This window comes from Physeter macrocephalus, chromosome 11 (genome assembly GCF_002837175.3).
Source record: "Physeter macrocephalus isolate SW-GA chromosome 11, ASM283717v5, whole genome shotgun sequence".
Classification (NCBI taxonomy): domain Eukaryota; kingdom Metazoa; phylum Chordata; class Mammalia; order Artiodactyla; family Physeteridae; genus Physeter; species Physeter macrocephalus.
The window spans coordinates 88,496,997-88,520,921 of NC_041224.1; the positions used below are offsets into that span (position 1 = coordinate 88,496,997).

The 23,925-nt window shown below is 35.3% G+C and overlaps 1 protein-coding gene across 4 annotated transcripts in view; it reads right to left on the reverse strand.

Annotated features, from left to right (window-relative positions):
* USP8 (ubiquitin specific peptidase 8) overlaps positions 1–23,925 on the reverse strand; it is a 62,004-nt gene that overhangs the window by 19,484 nt on the left and 18,595 nt on the right. The window contains exons 5-11 of one of the 4 annotated variants that reach the window (XM_007115910.4): positions 20,770–20,855; positions 18,645–18,807; positions 16,007–16,049; positions 14,005–14,149; positions 7,140–7,302; positions 3,854–3,998; positions 3,332–3,552 (exon numbers count right to left, since the gene is read on the reverse strand). In XM_007115910.4, coding sequence (XP_007115972.2) covers positions 3,332–3,552; positions 3,854–3,998; positions 7,140–7,302; positions 14,005–14,149; positions 16,007–16,049; positions 18,645–18,807; positions 20,770–20,855 — 966 coding nt within the window. Of the gene's footprint in view, positions 1–3,331; positions 3,553–3,853; positions 3,999–7,139; positions 7,303–11,217; positions 11,595–14,004; positions 14,150–16,006; positions 16,050–18,644; positions 18,808–20,769; positions 20,856–23,925 lie in introns of those variants that run through there. The other 3 variants (XM_055088234.1, XM_055088233.1, XM_055088235.1) reach the window with 3 other exon arrangements.

The window sequence follows — 23,925 nt, forward strand, 5'->3', positions numbered from 1 at the left end:
TTATACAATGTCAAAATTTCTCGGAAGGCACTTGACACTTATGTCCTCTTGATTCCACACTTTCAATACCCTGATATGTTCTGTATATGAAGAGTTTTCAATACCCTGATATGTTCTGTATATGAAGAGTTCACTCTAAAACATAAAACCCAGACCTGGGCATACCTAAAGTTCCATTTCTACATAACCAACTGCCTACTCAATATCTTCATGTGAGTGTCTCACATATACCACAAACCTAAAACGGCCAAAAGTGAATTCATGATTTTGCCCCACAAACACATGGGTGTGACCACTATGCAAATAGTTGCTCAAACTAGAAAATTTATTTCTCCACACTGTTACCAGAGTAATCATTTTAAAGCACAAATCCGACCACCGACTTAAAACCTTATTTTATTTATTTATTTTTTATTTATTTTTTTGTGTGGTACGCGGGCCTCTCACTGTTGTGGCCTCTCCCGTTGCGGAGCACAGGCTCCGGACGCGCTGGCTCAGCGGCCAGCTCAGTGGCCATGGCTCACGGGCCCAGCCGCTCCAAGGCATGTGGGATCTTCCCGGACCGGGGCACAAACCCGTATCCCCTGCATCGGCAAGCGCACTCTCAACCACTGTGCCACCAGGGAAGCCCAAAACCTTATTTTAAATAGCCATTCACTGTACTTACTTAGATTACATCTAAAATCCTTGCCATGCCTGTGTAGTCTCACTTTTGCCTATCTCCCCAATCTTATCTCATACTACTTGTTACACCAGCCATACTGGCCTCCCTCCACTTAATTCCGCAAAGATGCCATGCTCCTTCCCAACTCAGGTCTTTATACCAGCTGTTCATCTAGATAATCCCCACCACGACATGAGATCTTGGCTTAAATATCTCTTCCTTCAACACTTCCCTGATCCCTAAGACTAGCCAAGTCCTCTGATATATGCCCTCATAATACCCTATTCTTTTCCCTCATAGTACTTACTGGAATTCTGATTAAATAACTATAATTGTCTGTTTAAAATCTTTCCTCCCTCTGAGCACGTAAGCTCCAGGAGGGTAGAGACTGTGCCTGACACTTAGTAAATAAATGTTGCAGGGAAAATGAATAAAATATTCCATAGCAACTTTCATAAGAGATAAGATACTAAAGACAAACTGAGTAATTACCTCAATTTAACAACATACTAACCATACAAAATTGTTAAAAGTGACCCTAACATCATTTCTTGAGAATGAAGTTTACTGAAACAAAAATGAGAATATCTGCCAGTAACAACCTGTGTGGTGTTCTTACAAAATGAACTATGTTTTTCCATTAGAAACACTACCATAGGAAGAAGGAATCATTCCTTTGCTCCTTACTTCTCTTTTTGCCTCTTCACTTAAAATAAAAACAAAACTATTCCCCACCCCCTTTTCTAAATTTATTTGAGAATGAAGTGGAAAGAACCACTATGAGAATGAGGTTAATAAAAGGTGAACAAGAACCAAAATAAATGTTTTCATCCATATTTTGGCAACAATCCATTTTCCACTCATATTAAAAGCATAGCTATGATCTTGTTACTTTCAAGTTTAAAATTCTTTAATGGTTTCCTTTCGCCTAAAGGATAAAACTCCAAAAGAGATCCAAGTCTCTCTTGATGACTTCTGTCCACTTTTCCAATCTTATCTACTATCACACTCACCCGTCTCCAACTGAGAGCTGTGCCCAAGCATGTCAAAACTACTCACTGACCTCAGAACATGCTTTGTGCCTTCAGTCATACAATTTTCCACTTGTTTCTCAAATCCTACTCAATCCTTAAAACTCAGGTAAAAATACTACCTCCTCCATGAAGAACCCCTGATGATACCCACTCTCAGTCAGAATTTCTCTTCTTGCTGTGTGCTCTAGTGACTATTAAAAACAGTTAGGATATTCTGCATTATGCTGTGGCTGATTTTGTCCATGTCTCTCCTAAACGTCAGACAGAATCCATGGCTTACCTATATTTGTAAACCTTCATGTCTTGTTTCATATGGGAAATCCTCAAAATGTGTTTGATAAATTGTACATATCTCGGAAAGTCACAAAGGGATTAGGGTGCAAATAACATGTTGATTAAGTTGAAAGGAAGTGCAATATCATAAGCTCTTTTAAAAATTTCTTAAATTTCCATTTTAAGAGTAATTCATTCAAATACTACTTAGTCTTAAGATTTAATCAGAAATATTAACAGCAGGCCGTAAAAAATGAAGAAATGAACCACTTCATTTTATAACAAAAAATGACTAATTTTCTAATCAGAGCCTGCTCCACAAACCAGATGTCATCCACTTCAAATGTGAAATACTATTTAAATATATCTGAGGAAAAAAAATTAAAAGTAAATGCTAAAAAATCTTGTTGGAAAACACACAGGAAAGAATCAGTTAACCTTCCTTTAAGTAAAATCTAATGAAGAGAAAGATGCTACAAGTTTTTTATTGTAACATCTTTTTTTAAAAAAATAAATTTATTTATTTTATTTATTTTATTTTTGGTTGTGTTGGGTCTTCGTTGCTGTGCGCAGGCTTTCTCTAGTTGCGGCGAGTGGGGACTACTCTTCGTTGCAGCGCGCGGGCTTCTCATTGTGGTGGCTTCTCTTGTTGGGAGCACAGGCTCTAAGCGCGCGGGCTTCAGTAGTTGTGGCATGTGGGCTCAGTAGTTGTGGCTTGCGGGCTCTAGAGCGCAGGCTCAGCAGTTGTGGTGCATGGGCTTAGTTGCTCCGCGGCATGTGGGATCTTCCTGGACCAGGGCTCGAACCTGTGTCCCCTGCACTGGCAGGCAGATTCTTAATCACTGCGCCACCAGGAAAGCCCCCTATTGTAACATCTTTTATTTAAACTCTTTTAAATAATTATTGTTAAAACATGCCTGTTATTTATGTGTCAAATTCTAAGGAAATGGAGCTAAAGAACTATTTCAAAACCAAAATATTGACATCACATATCTATCATCTATAAGCCAAATTATTTGGGAAAATACTATGAATTAAATTATAATAAAAAACACCTGAAAGTGTTTTTCAACTTCACTGTGCTAATACTGTCTTTCATTAGTACTGCCTGTACTAAATGGACCCAGCTGGGTTTAAAATCCTTCCAATTAGCTATTCTAATATTGCTGTGGCAGTAAGACAATTACAATGAAAAATTTTTATAGCAAAAAAGGTACCAAAACATATAGATATTTCTCAATATTTTTCTTTCTAAAATATTGAAGGCATATATATGCTAGATACATATTTCTATACTATATATTTAATATAATATTAAAAAAAGAGAGACAATAAAGTTAAAAGAAAATCAAGAACATACCTGTGGAACATTCTTTATAATAGGCACTGACTGAATTATGGGTGAAACATCAGATTTAGAAGCAGCAATTGGTTCAACTGGAGTTGATATATTCAGTGGTCCCACTCTCTCATCTTGATTGTTTATCAATTCTATGTTTTCACTGACTTCTGTAGGAGGTGTCATCTGGGCAGTAGGTTTAGAAGGAACTGATTCTTCCAGTGAGGGGTAAGTAAAATCCACTAAAATCCCCAAAAGAATAAAAATATTTTTGAAAGAACAGCAAACCCCATAAACAGTACTTCATATCTCCTGCATGTTATATGTGATAGTTAAATGTAAACTAAGAGGTGACAGTCACAACAGCCTTAAAGTATTAATAAACATTAACTTCCAGGATGGGGACATCTTGTATTTTTATGCCTAAAAGCAAACTGCTATCTGACAGGACAAACGCACACACAACCAAGAACATTACCCCGAGAACATAAATAAAGTTTATTTTACCAAAGCAATTTTAAACAAAAATTTTCACATACATACATGAGACAGACACCTCTTCATTCTTGCCTCGTGGGGGTGGAGTGACTTTAGCATTTGTTGTATACTGTGGATAACAAAGGAGCCAATTTTCATAGCCTCCTTCTAAAACCAAAGGCTCATTGTGCAGGACAGTTTTACTTTCCCACTATAAAATAAGGAAATAGTATGTTTAACATGGAGGCAGGCTCTTGACAGCTAAAAACACAACCAAACTGAATATTAAAATTGCTCTTAAAAGATTCATCTTCTAAATGATTAAAAAAAAGAGAGCTGAATTCAAAATTCAGCATTAAGTGAAACAAATGGATAGATCAGGTTTTTAAAACCACACGAGTAATCCATGATCTTAGAAGAAAAATAGGAAAACAACTTAATATACAATAAAAATCTTCTATAACCTCATCACCCAGAGATACCACTTTAACATTTTAGAGTTTATTTTTACAGTTTTCTACATACTTTTTTAAATTTTATTTTTATAAAACAATGAAACTTATGCTGCTTTTCTCTTACCTGAACATCTGTTATTAATAAAGAACTATCTCATCATCTGTAATGAACAGATAATATTGTATTTTATACACACATGCCAAAACTGAATCAATCATTTGAACAATTATTATTTTTCCTATTTAATTATAAACAATGCTGAGATAAAAACTAAAGATCCTCATACATGTACATACCCAATCAACTCCATTAGGGAAAATCCCCACAAGTGAAGCTGCTAAGCCAAGGGTCATGAACATTTTAAGGCTTTTAATGTATATTGCTAATCTTTGAAATGATCTTTTAAAAATATGTTTGTGTACTCTGTACAATAATTTCCTAGGAGAACTGTTGGCTTAAAAGTTTGGTAGATGCCACCAAACTGCCCTTCAAAAAGACAATACCAATTTACACATTTACCAACAGTGTATGAGAATGCCCGTTATAAGTCTTTATAATTTTTATCAAACTGGTGGACATAAAGTGGGTTGTTTTATTTTATTTATTTATTTAGGCTCTGTTGGATCTTCGTTGTTGTGCGTGGGCTTTTCTCTGGTTGCGGCGAGCGTGGGCTACTCTTCGTTGCAGTGCACAGGCTTCTCATTGCGGAGGCTCCTCATTGTGGTGGCTTCTCTTGTTGCAGAGCACGGGCTCTAGATGCATGGGATTCAGTAGTTGTGGCACATGGGCTTAGCTGCTCTGCGGCATGTTTAGTTGCAGTGAGCGAGGGCTACTTTGTTGCAGTCCACTGGCAGTGGCTTCTCTTGCTGTGGAGCACGGGCTCTCGGCGCACGGGCTTCAGTAGTTGTGGCACGTGGGCTCAGTAGTTGTGGATCCCGCAAGCCACAACTCTACAAGCTCTAGAGTGCAGGCTCAGTAGTTGTGGCACATGGGCTTAGCTGCTCTGCGGCATGTGCGATCTTCCCGGACCATGGCTTGAACCTGTGTCCCCTACACTGGCAGGCAGATTCTTAACCACTGCACCTCCAGGGAAGCCCAGGTTGTTTTAATTAGTATTGATTTGTGAAGCTGAACATATTTTAATATGTTTACTAACCCTTTATAGTCTATGGCTTAACTAATCTCATCTTTTGCCCATTTTTCTATAGAACTTGCTATTTTCTTGGTAAACAGTGAATGTACTCTGAATAGTAAGGAAAATAGGTCTTTGTCATATTTGTTACAAATATTTTCTCTTAATTGACTTTTTACTTTATTTGTGGTGTTTGTAACATGGTCAAAAACATTAGCCTCTTGGTTCAGGATCAAGGTAATAAAAACACTTATCAATGCTTTTTCCTAGTAGTTCATTGTTTGAATCAACATATTTATATCTTTTACCCATTTGGAATCTAGTGTGGTCTAAGAAATAAGGTAGGGATCCTCTTTCTTTTACTTGCTGGCTAGCCAGCTGTCCTCAAACCAGTTACTTCAATCCATCTTTTCCTCACTGATCTGTTATGTCATCTTTATCATACACTAAACTTTCAGGTAACTTTATGAAGGTGCCACTTTTTTAGGTCAAATACCCTACACACGAACCTTCAAGTTGCAAACTTTCAAAGATACAAATGTGCATTCCATCAAAGTCAGGCGTGAGTGAAGCTGCAGCTTGCCCTCCGTCTCCTATTGCTGACGATCCTTCAGCTCTACTATCTCCCACCTCCTCTCCCTCCTCCAGTCAGTAACTCTTCTTGCCTGTTCACTCGATGCCAGCCCCTGTATGCCAGCTGTTGTGCTGTACTACTGTACTTTTCAAAGTACTGTACTGTAAGATTAAAAATGTATTATTTTTTTGTGTTTGGTTTTTATGTAATACTTGTGTGAAAAGTATTATAAACCTAATACAGTACAGTACTATATAGCAGATTGTATTAGCTGGGTACCTAGGCTAACTCTGTTGGACTTATGAACAAATTGGACTTACGAACACGCTCTTGGAACGGAACTTGTTCGTATGTAGGGGACTTAACTGTAGTTGAATATTGGCAATCTCATATGTTGGCCTATAGCTGGGTATATTTCTAGATTCCATACTTTGAAGCATGATTTGTTTCAAGGCTTTTAAGATTACTCTCCTGGAGGGCAATGTTCCATCAATTGACCCTCCTACCAGCAGACTGAGTTTTATACTTACCCATGCTCACCAGCATTCAGTGCTATTATTGTTTAATAATTTAACAAATTAAACCGAGTATTATTTTTTATCTTTGTTAATTTGATCATGAAAGTGGCATTTACTGTTTCAATTTGCATTTCTCTGATTACTAGTCAAGTTGACATTATGCTTTTGTCACTTGCATATCTTCTTCTGTTCATGTCTGTGTCCACTGCTTATTTAAACATTTTATCTTAAGTAATTTTCTTATTTATTTGCAAAAGATCTTCAGATTTTAGGTGTTCTAAATCACTGTCATATTTGTTGCAAATATTTTTGTCTTCCGCCTTCAAATCTGGTATTTTTTTGCACACCAAAGTTTTTGTTTTATTAAGTCAAATCTATCAATCTCTTTTTCCTTAGTGACTTTTTCCTTTGCCTTTATGTTTCATAACAAAAAAATAACACTTTTTTCCAGACAATTTATGTTTCGGAAAATTCTAATATCCTACTTTATAAAGATCAGTTTATTGTCATTGGGTGAGTCAAAACTGGTCTTTTAAATCTGAATATTTTAAAAGTCTACAACCAAAACATGTCGGACCTTCATGTCCTTAAGATCATCAACTAGTCGACATACCTTTCTAACAACCAGAGAAGGCTTGCAATTACAGTAAACTAATAAGGAAACTTGCTAACCTTGAAAAGTGCATCTTTCAGACTCCGTAGAGTTGTTCCAAGTTGTAAATCTTTTGCAGTACTAAACCAGTCAAGAAGTACCACATAATCCACACTCCCTCTCTTCTTCCATGTGTCTTTAGAATCATCTGGGAGGTTTGCTTCAATCCAACTAGTAGTGACTCTGAAATGTATTAACATTTGTATTGGGGCAAAAGTAGATGAGAGGTCCTAACATACTAATATAAGACACTGAGTTTTGTTCTTCAGCCTTTATCATACCATAGCAAACTTTTTTTTTTTTTTTTTTTTGGCCATGCTGCAGGGCTTATGGGATTTTAGCTCCCCGAACAGGGATCAAACCAGGGCCCTCATCAGTGACAGCTTGAAGTCCTAACCACTGGACTGTGAAGAAATTTCCCCATACCATAACAAACTTTAAGACAGCCTCCTTTCTAAGGTCAGACTGTATGTTAAGATAGTATATAGCCTAAAGTGTTTAATACCTTTACCACTGCGTAATATTAGAATATATTATAGTAATTATTAGAGACTGAAATAGACTCAGTTGACCCTTTATGTTAAAAAAAAAAAAAAAGGGCCAAAAATGAAAACACAGGAAGTCACGTGAGTATGTCTCAGCCAAATATAAATAATTGGTGGGGGGGGCACCTGGGTAACACTGTTTATATTTCAGTTCTCTTATACCTATAGAGATAATTAATAGTTAACCAAATACCAAAATGCTTATTTAACAAACACATACAGCATTTACTATGTGCCAGGTGCTATTCTAAATGTTTTATTCTCATTGACTCTCACTAGATCCTCACTATACTCCTATAAAACAGGCATTATTATCCTCATTTCATAGATGAGGAAACAGGCCCAAAGAGGTTAAGTAACCTACCCAAGGTTACAGTTGCCAAGTGGAGCCAGAATTCAAATTCAGGCAATCTGGCTCACGTATATGCTCTTAGCTGTTTTGCTGTGCTGCCTTCTACATCATCACCTGTGAACAATACCAACTCTACGCTAAAGCATGCTGTTCACGTCCTCCTTCACTCACACAAAAGCTTAAGTTCTTACCTAAGGGCCTTCCCATGGCCCCTCTCTCCAGTCCTATTACTTCAACTTCCTCATCACTAGTTACTAACTTACTCCCCCTTTCTCCACTCCACCCTTGGCCCCCTTGTAATTCCTGGTTTATGCAGGTATGCGCCTGCCTAATTACCTCTGCTCCTACTGTCCCCTCTGTCTGGAACCCTCTTCCCTCAGATAACTGCATCACTCATTTCCCTTATCTCAAGATTAGCTCAGGAATAACTTCTCCATGAAGCCTTCATGGATTAAAATTTTCAATGCTCACCCCAACATACACACTTGACACAACCATCTCCATAGCACTTATCAACAGCAGATACACATTTTAAGATTTATTGTCTGTCTCACCTATCCCACCTCCCTGTTAAAATATAAGCTCCATGAAGCAAAGATTTTTGTCTGTTCAATGATTTAGCCCCAGCACTTAGAACCACGGTAACTCAGCCCATAATAAGTGCTCAGTAAATATCTGCTGAATGATGGAATGAATAATACAGATTTGCTCCTCCAGGAAAGGAACTCCATATTATTCCTAGCAAAGCACCTAGGTATTTCAGGTATTTAACTGGCGATATTGGCAAGCTGGGCAGAAACTTGTATTCTAAGTAAAACTAAATGGTTTAACTAATTGAAGGGGAAAAAATCCTGTTCCTATATAATAATGTTGGTTACCGTACCTTCTAGGAAATAAAGAAAAAAAAGAAATATAAAATACTATTTCGTAATAAGTCTCACTTGATATACAGAGATTAGAAGGCTTGGTCAACAAAGAATGAGAAAAATTGAAACATGATGTTCTTAAGGACAATTTCTGACACTAAGGATATACTTGCCTAAATCACTCTAAAAACTCAACATTAGTATTCTGCAGAATACTAGTTTGGGAAAAAACAATATCAGTCAGTACTCCCCAAACTTCAGTCTTTCATGTAACCCCTTCACAAGCTGCTGCAACTCTGCTCTACCTTGTCTACTGTGTAATGTTTTAATGTAATTATTTAACTGAAAGTGATCCTTTACTTAAATTTGTTTTAACAGGAAAATGTATATTCCTATATACATGGAAAATAGCATCATATCCAATAAATAAAGGATAATCCTAAAAGTAAATAAAACAGATCAGTAAATTATGCTATGTTCACATAATAGATCACCATATAGCAATGAGAATAAACGAATTACAACTACACACAATAATATACATGACTCTCATAAACATAAGGTTGAGTACAAGAAGCCAGACATAAAAGACTTTAGACTGTATGGTTCCGTTTATATAAACTACAAAAACAAATTTATTCTGTTGGTGGTTGGTTCCCTTGGGTGGGTGGGGATAAGGGTAGCCACTGACAGGTGGCATAAGAGAGGCTTCTGCAGTGATGGTAATGTTCTGTTTCTTGGTCCAGATGCTAGGTAAATGGATGCATTCAGTTTTTGAAAACTGACTGGGCTAAATAAATACCGAGGATAAGAGTGATTTTGTGTGTATATTATGCTGTATTAAAATTTTAAAACAGACAATGAAAAACTAGTCATATAGTATTCACCATCAGCTAGCTGAAGATACTGTTGCCTACAATGAGCTCTGAGGCCTGCTCTCTTGTAAGAAAGGGATATTATCAAATACTAAAAAGGAATGCTAGCACCAAATTGAAACTTCTTTTAACTAATTCAGAAGGACTGAAACAGAAATTAAAAGGTAATAATTTTCTTGGTATGCAATTCATCTTCAATCTTCAACCTAAACTCATCTTGAGTTTCACATTAGTCAAATTCTCACATTTTGGGAAGCAGTTAATAAAAGTCACCAGCTTTCTGTCAGTAAAGATTAGATCATCAAAGATTAATCATAACTTTCTCTTTTCAAATCCTGGAAATATATTCATACCTACTTGATTAGACTATGCACCCTCATCTCATTTTTTTTCCTTTTAAAATTTTTATTTTATTTAAAAAAATTTCTTGTCTTTCTTTTTTTAATTTTTTGTTTTCCTTTCTAATCTCATTTTTAAATAGCATACTTACAAAGCACTTTATTCTTCAGGTAGAACATTCATAAGCCTCGGCAATATGCTAAAAACTATGCAAATTTTATTACCTAACTTTAAAAATGTATCTTTTTAAGGTTGCTTAAGTTAGTACTGGAATGGACCATAGATTTTAACTAATCCAGTCCCATAAACTAAGACCTAGAGAGGTTATATAATTTTTATAACACTCATAATAGTTGAAAATAGCACTGGACTGGAGTTTTAGCCCTATCACTATTATGATAGTTTCTAATATACCATATATTCATGCAAGTAACTTTATTTTATAGGTTAAAGGCCTTCTTATCAAAAAAGAAAGAAAAAGGTATTTTTTTTAGTAAGTCCTTACTAGTGCCAGGCACTGTGTTATCTGTGTGCATATATAAAATTTGTCATTTAAACTTCTCAAAACTTCTGAGATAGGTACTATCATTATTCCCATTTCACAGATGGAAACATGGGCTTAGAGAGGTTAGGCCACTAGCTAGAAGTAATGTAGCTAATAAGAGACGGAGTTATAATATATAGTCTGAATACAGTCTTATTTTAGAGCCTGTATTTTTTCTTAATCACTTAGCTATCCTGCTTCTTCTTTGAAAAAGTATTTGTGTAATCTTTTACCACAGATAACAGTATGGGGAATTTCAAAATAGAAAGCAATTCAAATAAAAAATAGCAGGAGAAATTAGTCAACAAACACCTGGGGAAATAGGACAGACAAGGGAGTTTCATTTCTCTTCTAATAAGACTCCAAATGCCACAGATAAGAAAAAACAGCCAAACAGCCAAAGGAATGTCCTTTACACTACCCTTCAGAAAGGGTAAGGTGTGCCACTAAGGAGCAAAGAATGAAAAGGTCCACAGGAAAAGAAAAGACTACTTTATCACATTTAGCTTGGATGCTAAGTAGTAATATTTACTACTGTCTACAGTTTACCATTTTATCTAAATATACAGCAACCCACCCTGGACTGATGGCTTCTTCAGGAACACTGAGAGAATTTGAAATATGGGAATCCAGATAATCCTGCATTCTTCGAGCATCCATTATAATCAAGCTGATGTTTTTATCCATCCTCATTGTGTAAAGCTCCTTTGCTGTGATTGCTCCTTGGAATCGAGAGAGACAATATAAGTGACAAGAAACACCTAGTTCCGTGTGCTATCATATCACTAAATACAGGACAAACATAGCTTTTCCTAGAAGTGTCATATACTTGCTATTCTGTCATATTATTTATTACCTTTTAAACTAATTTTAAATACAATTTATGTTTTTGACATTTATCAAAAAACTAGTTCAATGCTTTGTTTATAAAGAATTAAATACCAAAACTTGCTGGTGATGTTACAACTACATCTGGTGTGGGCTCTGCTGCTGTATAAAATAAATTAGTATGTGTGTCTCATGAAAATATTCTATTTTTAAAAATCAAGCCATTTGAGAAATGTCAACCCGAAGAAATACCTGTGGTTCAAAAGTTCTTGAAAGGTTCTAAATTCTTTTTTTAAAGTCTCCATGGGGTCTTACAGGGGCCATCTGAAAAACCTGTAGGTTTCTTAGAATAATAAGCCAAAAGTTTGTTATCTGTGTTCCACATCTGGGGTTGGTAAACTATGACCACTTATTTTCACTGGAACACAGCTACACTCATTTGTTTACATATTGTCTATGGCTGCTTCCATGCAAGGAAAACAGGGCCCCCGAAGCCTAAAATGTTTAATATCTAGCCCTTTAATATTTAGCCAAAATAAATATTCCCTATGTTGCTATTTTCCTCTTCCAGGTTCTACCACCTGAAGTGACAGATTAAAAAGCACTAAAAGGAAGCTTAAATATGGAAAGAACTATTTCAGCAGTAAGCTGTACGAAGAACAGTCACACCATCTCCTAAGCTAAAATACCCAGTTGCTAATAACCATCTTACTTCCCTTTCTAACCATCAAGATCATTCTGATATGACTCTCATAAACATAAGGTTGAGTACAAGAAGCCAGACATAAAAGACTTTAGACTGTATGGTTCCGTTTATATAAACTACAAAAACAAATTTATTCTGTTGGTGGTTGGTTCCCTTGGGTGGGTGGGGATAAGGGTAGCCACTGACAGGTGGCATAAGAGAGGCTTCTGCAGTGATGGTAATGTTCTGTTTCTTGGTCCAGATGCTAGGTAAATGGATGCATTCAGTTTTTGAAAACTGACTGGGCTAAATAAATACCGAGGATAAGAGTGATTTTGTGTGTATATTATGCTGTATTAAAATTTTAAAACAGACAATGAAAAACTAGTCATATAGTATTCACCATCAGCTAGCTGAAGATACTGTTGCCTACAATGAGCTCTGAGGCCTGCTCTCTTGTAAGAAAGGGATATTATCAAATACTAAAAAGGAATGCTAGCACCAAATTGAAACTTCTTTTAACTAATTCAGAAGGACTGAAACAGAAATTAAAAGGTAATAATTTTCTTGGTATGCAATTCATCTTCAATCTTCAACCTAAACTCATCTTGAGTTTCACATTAGTCAAATTCTCACATTTTGGGAAGCAGTTAATAAAAGTCACCAGCTTTCTGTCAGTAAAGATTAGATCATCAAAGATTAATCATAACTTTCTCTTTTCAAATCCTGGAAATATATTCATACCTACTTGATTAGACTATGCACCCTCATCTCATTTTTTTTCCTTTTAAAATTTTTATTTTATTTAAAAAAATTTCTTGTCTTTCTTTTTTTAATTTTTTGTTTTCCTTTCTAATCTCATTTTTAAATAGCATACTTACAAAGCACTTTATTCTTCAGGTAGAACATTCATAAGCCTCGGCAATATGCTAAAAACTATGCAAATTTTATTACCTAACTTTAAAAATGTATCTTTTTAAGGTTGCTTAAGTTAGTACTGGAATGGACCATAGATTTTAACTAATCCAGTCCCATAAACTAAGACCTAGAGAGGTTATATAATTTTTATAACACTCATAATAGTTGAAAATAGCACTGGACTGGAGTTTTAGCCCTATCACTATTATGATAGTTTCTAATATACCATATATTCATGCAAGTAACTTTATTTTATAGGTTAAAGGCCTTCTTATCAAAAAAGAAAGAAAAAGGTATTTTTTTTAGTAAGTCCTTACTAGTGCCAGGCACTGTGTTATCTGTGTGCATATATAAAATTTGTCATTTAAACTTCTCAAAACTTCTGAGATAGGTACTATCATTATTCCCATTTCACAGATGGAAACATGGGCTTAGAGAGGTTAGGCCACTAGCTAGAAGTAATGTAGCTAATAAGAGACGGAGTTATAATATATAGTCTGAATACAGTCTTATTTTAGAGCCTGTATTTTTTCTTAATCACTTAGCTATCCTGCTTCTTCTTTGAAAAAGTATTTGTGTAATCTTTTACCACAGATAACAGTATGGGGAATTTCAAAATAGAAAGCAATTCAAATAAAAAATAGCAGGAGAAATTAGTCAACAAACACCTGGGGAAATAGGACAGACAAGGGAGTTTCATTTCTCTTCTAATAAGACTCCAAATGCCACAGATAAGAAAAAACAGCCAAACAGCCAAAGGAATGTCCTTTACACTACCCTTCAGAAAGGGTAAGGTGTGCCACTAAGGAGCAAAGAATGAAAAGGTCCACAGGAAAAGAAAAGACTACTTTATCACATTTAGCTTGGATGCTAAGTAGTAATATTTACTACTGTCTACAGTTTACCATTTTATCTAAATATACAGCAACCCACCCTGGACTGATGGCTTCTTCAGGAACACTGAGAGAATTTGAAATATGGGAATCCAGATAATCCTGCATTCTTCGAGCATCCATTATAATCAAGCTGATGTTTTTATCCATCCTCATTGTGTAAAGCTCCTTTGCTGTGATTGCTCCTTGGAATCGAGAGAGACAATATAAGTGACAAGAAACACCTAGTTCCGTGTGCTATCATATCACTAAATACAGGACAAACATAGCTTTTCCTAGAAGTGTCATATACTTGCTATTCTGTCATATTATTTATTACCTTTTAAACTAATTTTAAATACAATTTATGTTTTTGACATTTATCAAAAAACTAGTTCAATGCTTTGTTTATAAAGAATTAAATACCAAAACTTGCTGGTGATGTTACAACTACATCTGGTGTGGGCTCTGCTGCTGTATAAAATAAATTAGTATGTGTGTCTCATGAAAATATTCTATTTTTAAAAATCAAGCCATTTGAGAAATGTCAACCCGAAGAAATACCTGTGGTTCAAAAGTTCTTGAAAGGTTCTAAATTCTTTTTTTAAAGTCTCCATGGGGTCTTACAGGGGCCATCTGAAAAACCTGTAGGTTTCTTAGAATAATAAGCCAAAAGTTTGTTATCTGTGTTCCACATCTGGGGTTGGTAAACTATGACCACTTATTTTCACTGGAACACAGCTACACTCATTTGTTTACATATTGTCTATGGCTGCTTCCATGCAAGGAAAACAGGGCCCCCGAAGCCTAAAATGTTTAATATCTAGCCCTTTAATATTTAGCCAAAATAAATATTCCCTATGTTGCTATTTTCCTCTTCCAGGTTCTACCACCTGAAGTGACAGATTAAAAAGCACTAAAAGGAAGCTTAAATATGGAAAGAACTATTTCAGCAGTAAGCTGTACGAAGAACAGTCACACCATCTCCTAAGCTAAAATACCCAGTTGCTAATAACCATCTTACTTCCCTTTCTAACCATCAAGATAACAAAACAATCTAAAGTGGAGAACAAACCACCAAGACGTGCAACACCTAAGCAGCGTGAGATACAAAGGAACATATGGATAAAAACTAATCTTAGAATGAATTGATAACAGCAAAACAATCTAAAGTGGAGAACAAACCACCAAGACGTGCAACACCTAAGCAGCGTGAGATACAAAGGAACATATGGATAAAAACTAATCTTAGAATGAATTGATAACAGCTTTTAGGAAGGTACCTTACTACACTCAGTTTTATTTTTTAAATTGTTGTATGGAAACATTTTAAATAGATAATTAATTTTAGTGTTACATACAATTAATACTTAATTAAACCTTTTCTGAGAGAGGAAAACTTAGGCAATTGCCTAATAAGTCTTGTTGTTTAGGTCACATACTTGTTACTGGAGCATCAACACCACCTACGGATAACATCCAAATTACTGGTTTAGATTTTTTTTGAGGGGAGTGAAAAAGCCTTTAAATATTTAAGTTTTCCACTTAAAGTCATAAGTACTAACAGCTACTTATATGAAGTTTACTGTGTTCTAAGAGTGTCACATACATTAACTCAGTCAATCCTCACAATAACCCTAAGAAATAGATGCGATTATTATTCCCACCTTACAGATGGGGAAACTAAAGTAGAAAAGTGAAGTAATAAGCTCAAGATAACACGCAAACTCAGAGGAGCCTGTATTCAAACCTAGGAAGTCTGACTTCTGAGAGTCCATGCTCTTAACCACTATGCTAAACTATATCTTGAAAAAAAGCAATGACAAGTACCAACTGTGGTTTTCATGTTTGCAAATGCATATTACCATAAATATTCCCCATGACATGTAAATACAGAATATAATACATTTTCAATATTATTGTACAGGTTAGGAAAAATGATAAAGCTCATATATAGACTAAACGCAATGCTAAGAATCTCATTGTCTAAAATCTGAAGCTTATTCTGATTAAAAGATCTCAATAATAGCCTAAAAGAACTCCCTCTTTCTGTGCACACTTACCTTTCTCTGCAGTCTCATTTTTTTCACTCTTTTCACCATTTACCTATTTCATAGGAAAAAAAAGTTTCAACTTTAACAGAAACACACATTTTTATAGAAAGAAAAAGTTCAACTTTAATACTTCTTTGAAACTGAAAGCCTTCTAGGAAATGAAATGTGCAGAGTACTGGCATTTTATAAAAATACAGATGAACAGTAATGCCATTAACAGATTACTCTGATAACAACTAAAATAACTAGTAGCATATCACAATCATTTGTCATTTCCTCAAAATTTTCTCCAGTTAAAGGCCAAATATGATTTCAAAGCACAGATTATTAGAGAAATTTAGTATTTAACTTAATGAGAGAGCACTTCTTACAATGAAATAAAAATTCTGGTCAATCCCTTCAGTGTCCTCCATTACAGAATTACAGGAAAATGAAGTGATACAAAGTTTTATAAATTTGCATTTCCTAACCAAGATAACATGGGATAATTCTCTAAGGTACTAACTCATTTCACAGATGGGAAAACTAAGGACCCACTAGAACCTACTGATCAATTTCTACAGCACTAAAAGTAAAAAAGAAATGTATATTATGTGTCTACTAATATGATACAGTATGCAGTACACAGTATCACCTATGAAGCATGGCCAAAAAAACAAAAACTGAACCTCAATCTAATTAAGCTTTTAGGTTGAACTTCCAGCCTACAGGAAATATAGGAGACAGAAGAACAAGTTAAGTGACACAAGGAGGAAGTAATCAGACAAATCTACAATGTGGCTGATTTTACAGAACTGATCCAGTATTAAAAAGCCAAATGCAGGAAATGAAAAATGAGAAGGAAACTCAATCAGAGAATGCTATAGAGACTTAAGAGAAATTGCAACCAAAAGACAATGAGTGGACCCTGTTTGGATCCTGATTCAAACATACTGACTCTGAAAAATCATTATGAGACACATGGGTAAAATATCTGAATAGATTGGGCTTTAGATTATATCAGGGAATTATTGTTAATTTTGTGAGGTGGGAAAATAGCACTGCGGTTATTAATAAAATGTTCCTTTTGGACTTCCCTGGTGGCACAGTGGTTAAGTATCTGCCTGCTAATGCAGGGGACATGGGTTCGAGCCCTGGTCCGGGAAGATCCCACATGCTGTGGAGCAACTAAGCCCGCGTGCCATACCTACTGAGCCTGCGCTCTAGAGCCCGCAAGCCGCAACTACTGAAGCCCGCATGCCACAACTACTGAAGCCCGTGCACCTAGAGCCCATGCTCCGCAATAAGAGAAGCCACTGCAATGAGAAGCACACACACCACAACGAAGAGTAGCCCCTGCTCCCTGCAACTAGAGAAAGCCCACGCGCAGCAACAAAGACCCAATGCAGCCAAAAATGAAATTAAAAAAAAAAAAAAAGGTTAAAAAAAGTTCCTTTCTTTGAGATGCATACTGAAATATTTAGGGGTAAATGATATGTTGTCTGGAATCTGATTGAAGAGGTGAGAGGTGCAGATAAAACAACATGGCAAATGTTAGTTGATTACTGAAGCTGGGTAACAGGATTTAACTGTATTCTCTTTTCAACATAAAAATGCTAAACAAAAGTATAGGTAACGAAAGGTAGTTGGCCCTGCTGCTGGAAAAACAACAAAATGAAGAATTTGAAAAGTCCCTTTCATATAGTTCTTTGGAATCTTGGTATTTTTTTATATCAGCCATTTGACCTATAAATGAACATGTCTCTAAGGCAGTACTATTAATCTTACACTATTAAACTTACATTATGAGTTCCTAAAATCAAAAGACTTTCTTCACTTCTTTTTACATAGTGCCTAGCCCAATGTCACAAGCAATTCAACTACTACTTCTTAATGAAATCAGTGATAACCCACATACAAATGATAGTTGAAAGCTACAAAATGCTTAAGAAAAATTAAATTAGAAATCTTTCAATGAATTTCAACAGTACAGAAGAAATTATATTTTAGAAAGAACAGTTTCTGAGGAGGTGAAGGGAGGGAGATACAGTGACAGCTAGCAGCTACAGGTTGAGTTACTAACAGTTTCTGGCAAACAAATGTAGCTGAAAAGACTCCAAGTAGTTGCTGAACAAATGGAACAAGAGGGAGAGAAAGAGGAAGGGGAAACTGAGGCAGCGAAAGGAGGAAAAAGCAAGGGGGAGAGAATGAGACGCCAGAAATAGAAAAATAGTTTCACACCAGATAAATAGTGTACCAAATCTTTCCCTAATGTAAATTACATTTATTAGAAAGGAGAGAACTTAAAGATCATCTATTTCCAGATCTTAATTGGCCAAACTGAGTCCCAAAACAGTTAAGCAAGACTTGATATGGGACCAGAACTCTGATAGACTGAATCACAGCCCAAATGCTCTTTCCACTGCTCCAGTCAAGTCTATAGTGACTGCTAAAAACTAACAAATACACACAACGTATTTCTTTAGAAGTTTCAAGAAAAACCTGGAATCAACTAAAGCTAGAATAATTAATTTCTAATAAAAACACATTACATTTTATCTTTTTTGCCCAAAAGAACGATATAGTGGTATCTGAACTCTTCTTAAGCAAATCATCTGACAAAAAGAACCAGTCTTTTTATTTACCTAGCAGGATAAATCTGAAATACCTTGTGGGTTTTGTCTTTGGCATCCAATACATTTTCCAAAGAACTTTTAGCTGATGTGCCACCATCCTCTCTTCCTGTTTCCTGCCTTTTCTGTTTCTGCAGCTGCTCTTTCTCCTGTCTGTCCTTTTCTTCAAGTTTTTTCCGAACTTCAGCTTCTTCATATCTAGTTGAAAAAAGAAGTCAGGATGTCTTTTATTGGCATGATGGTGGAAAGTAAAGGATTTCCAGTTCCATAAAGTTAATATCCTGCCGTGAGGTATTTTATGGCTGCATTCTTTCTCCCTCCAGTTGAAATTCAACTCTGCCAGTGTTCCATTATAAATCACAACTCACAAATTTGTCCTCGGTAGATTTATTTCAAATTGCTCAAAAATCTTGAAAAGAAACTCTATGCTCACAAGTTGAAGTTGTTCAATATTTTTTGCTCTTTCCCTCCCACTAATTTCAACCCTTTAAAGATTCAAATATGCTGCCATTTCCTTTTCAAAGGATTTACAATCCTAAAATCCTGAAATTAACTATAAAGCCTGATTTAGGGCTTCCCTGGTGGCGCAGTGGTTGCGCGTCCGCCTGCCGATGCAGGGGAACCGGGTTCGCGCCCCGGTCTGGGAGGATCCCACATGGGGAACCGGGGTCGCGCCCCGGTCTGGGAGGATCCCACATGCCGCGGAGCGGCTGGGCTCGTGAGCCATGGCCGCTGAGCCTGCGCGTCCGGAGCCTGTGCTCCGCAACAGGAGAGGCCGCAACGGAGGGAGGCCCGCATACCACAAAAAAAAAAAAAAAAAAAAAGCCTGATTTACTTATAAAATAGCTCAAAATACAAAAAAGTACAGACAATAAATAAGTAAAAGAACCTAAAGCCCCAATGATAGAGGAGTAAAGAACATGATTATTGCTAGCAGTAGTATGATTAGGGAAAAACTAGGCAATCTAAGAGAGAACAGTTAATAATGGGTAACCCAAAGATTAGGAGAAATTCTATTCTACTTAGTTGATTAACTGGCTAAAGGAGAAAGAGAATAGTAATTCTAAATGACTTCATCCACCTTAACATAGTCCACCCCCAAGATTAGTAATTGTGGAAAGGACCAAGGAACACACTAGTTGAAAAATATAATTTCTAAGTAAAGGCTATGATACATACAGGTATCTCTGCTTTTCAGACATTTTCTTTATGCCACTTCGCTTTTACAAAAGACCTACATTGGTACTTGTTTTTACTAACTGAAAGAAATCTGAAGAGGATATTCACTTATGGAAAAAAGGGGAAAAATGAAAATAGCGTTTAGCACTTGTTTTGCAGCCAGCTGTTACAGAACTAACCACACCCTGATCAGAGAGTGGCACCGCAAAGCTCCTTCCCCAGGAATTACACAAGCATCTCAGCATCAAGCTGCTATAGCTTTGAACTGTGTCTGTGAGCATCTGTGCTTTATCTCGATTTATTTTTTGCATCTTGTAGCAAGACGTGTCCTGAGGTAGTTGCTTCTTTGCCTTACGTCATTTTGGCTTGGGTAAAAGTTTCATAGGAACACTTTACTTTCAGATAGCAGGGGAAAACCTGTGTAACTATAGCAGTTAACTGATCCAAGTTTAAAAAAAATAGTGGAGTAAAAATAGTTCCCTTTTAATTTTGTTATTTAAAGAGTGACTAATGACTAAATATTGAAACATACTGTTTTTAATTTCTAATTATTTTATAAGCCTGGTAAGTCAGTCATGGCAAATACTAGAGTTAGATTTTTTTTTAAAATATGTAACTTCTGCAACCAGGCAAGTCAAAACTAACATTAAATACTTCATTCCCACAAGTCCAGTGTCCAGTAGCAAGCACATTATGACATGAAGCATATGAGAATATTATGTTTTTCTGAAGAATCCTGTCAGAAACTTAGAAAAAACCGGACCTGAGCTATAATCTAATAGACCAATGCTTATCTTAACAATGTATCAGTCTAAACATTTAAAAATTTTCAGTAAAGAACATTAATGGTAACACATGAATATAACACTTCTTAGGAATTGGGATTTATATGCATGGTCATATATAAATGGACAAATTCTAAATATAATTTTAATCTTCTAAATTTACATTCTTTTAAAGATTTCATAATAGTGTCTGTACCTGAGTTTAAGGCTTTCAGAGAGTCTCTCAGCTTCTTCAATAGCTTTTTTGATGTTTGCAGGTCCAAGTATTGAATGAAAGTAGTCCTAAAATTATAGGAAAACCATCTTATACTGTTAGTACTAGCCACTGTACATAGCACTAACGCTAAAAACACAAAATTATGGTGTTCATATGAACAAAAGTTTAGATAAAAATATTATGACTGAATAAAATATTTCTTAAAACTTTTAACCTACAAAAGTGTACAACTTATGCTCCAAATGTTTCAAAAATATTTTTTCATATTATTAGTATGTTAAAAAAAAAGCCAGTAGGTAATAATTTTACTTATTTGTAAGGCACCTTTACGAAGTATAAATACTATTCTTATTGTTTTTGAATAAGTGCCAAAAAGCAAACCATATACATTAGGAGCAGAATATATTTTCCTACTGTAAATATGTTACTTAGTTTTTTCTTTTAGTCTCAGAAGCAGTAAAGCAAATTCTGTATTGATCCACAGCATAGAATTTGTTTTGTTTTACTTGTTTTAAACTGAGATGTTTCCTTCCACCTGTATTTTATAATACCTACCTACCTCCCAAATGGAGTCAAATCACTTTAGACATAAAACAAGTTTTACACTTGAAGAAACCTTGAGTAACTAAAAATCAAATGGTAGAAAATAAATCAATAGTATGATCTACGTTAAAACACACACGTACACACACAAAAGGTTTAGCACATAAATTATTAAAAAGCATAATGAATTGAAAAAAAAAATCACTTCCCTAAGGGGTCACTCATTAGATCTTGCCATCAGAGATATTTCCAAATCAAGGCTGCTTTAACATGACAGTAGTGCAGTGGGACTCAGCTAACTGACTAGAGGATCTAACTTGCCGCAACTTATCACTATGACTTTGCAAATAGAGCCTACTAACACAGTTTATCACAAATGATACTGTAATCAGAAGTTATAAAAAGAAAGGCCAGGAGGCCAGAAAATATCCATCTCTGGCTCTTTGAGAGGCAGTTACGAAGAGCTGGTAAGATAGATCTGTTGATAACAGTTATCATATGTCTGTTTATCTAGCCTAAAAGTAGATCATGTTTTATTTGATTTTATTCTTCTAGATTAGAGATAAAAATATATAAAAGGGCCATTCACTATGTAATTTTTAATAAAAGTATATAGTTTGTTCAATATTATATCAACTGAAAATTACAGTGGAAACTGTAATTACTTCCATTATCACAATGTCCTGACTTCTGATGCAATACTTTTTTAAGAGAAAACAAAATTAGCCATTACTGTAATATTTCTCTGATAAAAACAAAATACAAAGGAAAACCAAAAAACACTATGACTTTTTTTAAAATTAATTTTTATTGGAGTATGGTTGCTTTATATGACTTGTTTTATTAATTTTTTTGACATGAACTCATTTAAAAGCCCGGCTTAACACTGCTGAAATGCTGAAAAAATCATGTTTGGGCATGTCTGGTACAAACTCCCAGAAGACACTCCCCTAATATTAATGACGTTTCTTGTCAATAATTACCTCTCTCTGTGCTCTTAAAGGAACACAGTTGGAGTAAGTATAATTTTTTTCCAATTTTCAATAGTATTGACAACTGGCAGAATAAAAAAAAAAGTCCAATTCTTATACAACTAAAAACATTTGCTTCTTAGGTTTACTTAGTAGAACTTTCCTACTCCTGAACACACAAAATCAAGCAATTCTCATGATTTCCCAAACAAAATGGTTCACTACTAATAATATTTAGCATTAATTATCATGATTGCCATGGATATTTAAAAATATTCTAACTGTATCTAGACTTTGCTATACTAATATTTTCAATATATTTGCCTTCCCCCCCTTTTCAAATAACCCTGAAAAAATTGTTCATAAACTAATTTTTTTCAATGAGTAAACAATAATGTAATGTGTCTTCTACTAGTGAGCTTGCTAAATTAACAAGTTTTATCTAAATCTTAGTGTAAAACAAGTGAAAAATGTAAGTTTCTGAAGAAGGCTGGTCACATTACATCCTGTCGCTTCCTGATTTAAAGGGTAAAAACCAGAAAATATGTAGTTACTAAATTTAACACTTCACATACTTAAAATGCACTGGAGACGTTGAGCTAAATAAAATAAAACAAAAAACAGTTCTAAGACAGAAGCAGATGTGGTATCCTGGACAGAGCAAATGGAAACAGTCCCTTTACTAATATCAGGAACTGAACATCTACAGCATATGACATAACAGCCTGGGTTACTTGAGCCTTTGCAGGGAGCTTCCTAACCGAAACAACTCCTGCCACTTTCAACTAGATACTCTCTTTGGAAATGCAATAGATACTATGTGGAAATGGAAAAATTTCTTACTGATTAAAATTTACTCCCAACCTTCTCAAGTTAAAAAAAAAAAGGTAGCTACAAAACCACTCCCAATCTTGCCAAAGAAAAAAAGTAACCAGGAAGTTCAAAAAATAAGGCAAAAATTAAATAAGTACATAAAAAATTGGCCCTACCACAACAGACAAAAAAGGAAACACCAAAACTTCCGAAGTTCTCCAAATTCGCAAATCTTTCAAAAATATTTATTTCAGTAAATACTTTTACACTTCTTTTTAAGCAGTATCTTTTTTTTTTAATTTCTGACAGAGTTCAGATTTATGTTTTAATAAATAAAATATACATTTACAATAGTAATAAGCAGAATAATTGCCATCATTCATTCATTCACCCATTCAATATTTATAGAATACTTATAATATGACAGGTACGATAATACAAGACTTATCTTCGATTCTTATAGCAACCCACCAAGGAGGTCCCCTTTAGAGATGAATGTACTAGGGGGCTCAGGAAAGATGAAGTAAGAGAGCCCAAAGTGAGAGAGCACATTCCCAACCCAGGTCTACTCTACCCAAGTCTGTGATGTTTTTGTCATGCCACCAGGGTCTTCCGGCACTGGGTTTCTCTTTATTATCTCAAAAATAAGCCAAACTTTTAGTTGTGGGTAGTCCTTCATATCCCATAGATCATGAATATAGCAGAGTAGCTTTTCTTCAATTTTATGTTGGGCAGAAACAACATGACTCAAAGACTCTCTGAGTAAAATGACCATTACATCATTGTTGTTTTCTGAAACCTTCCAGTG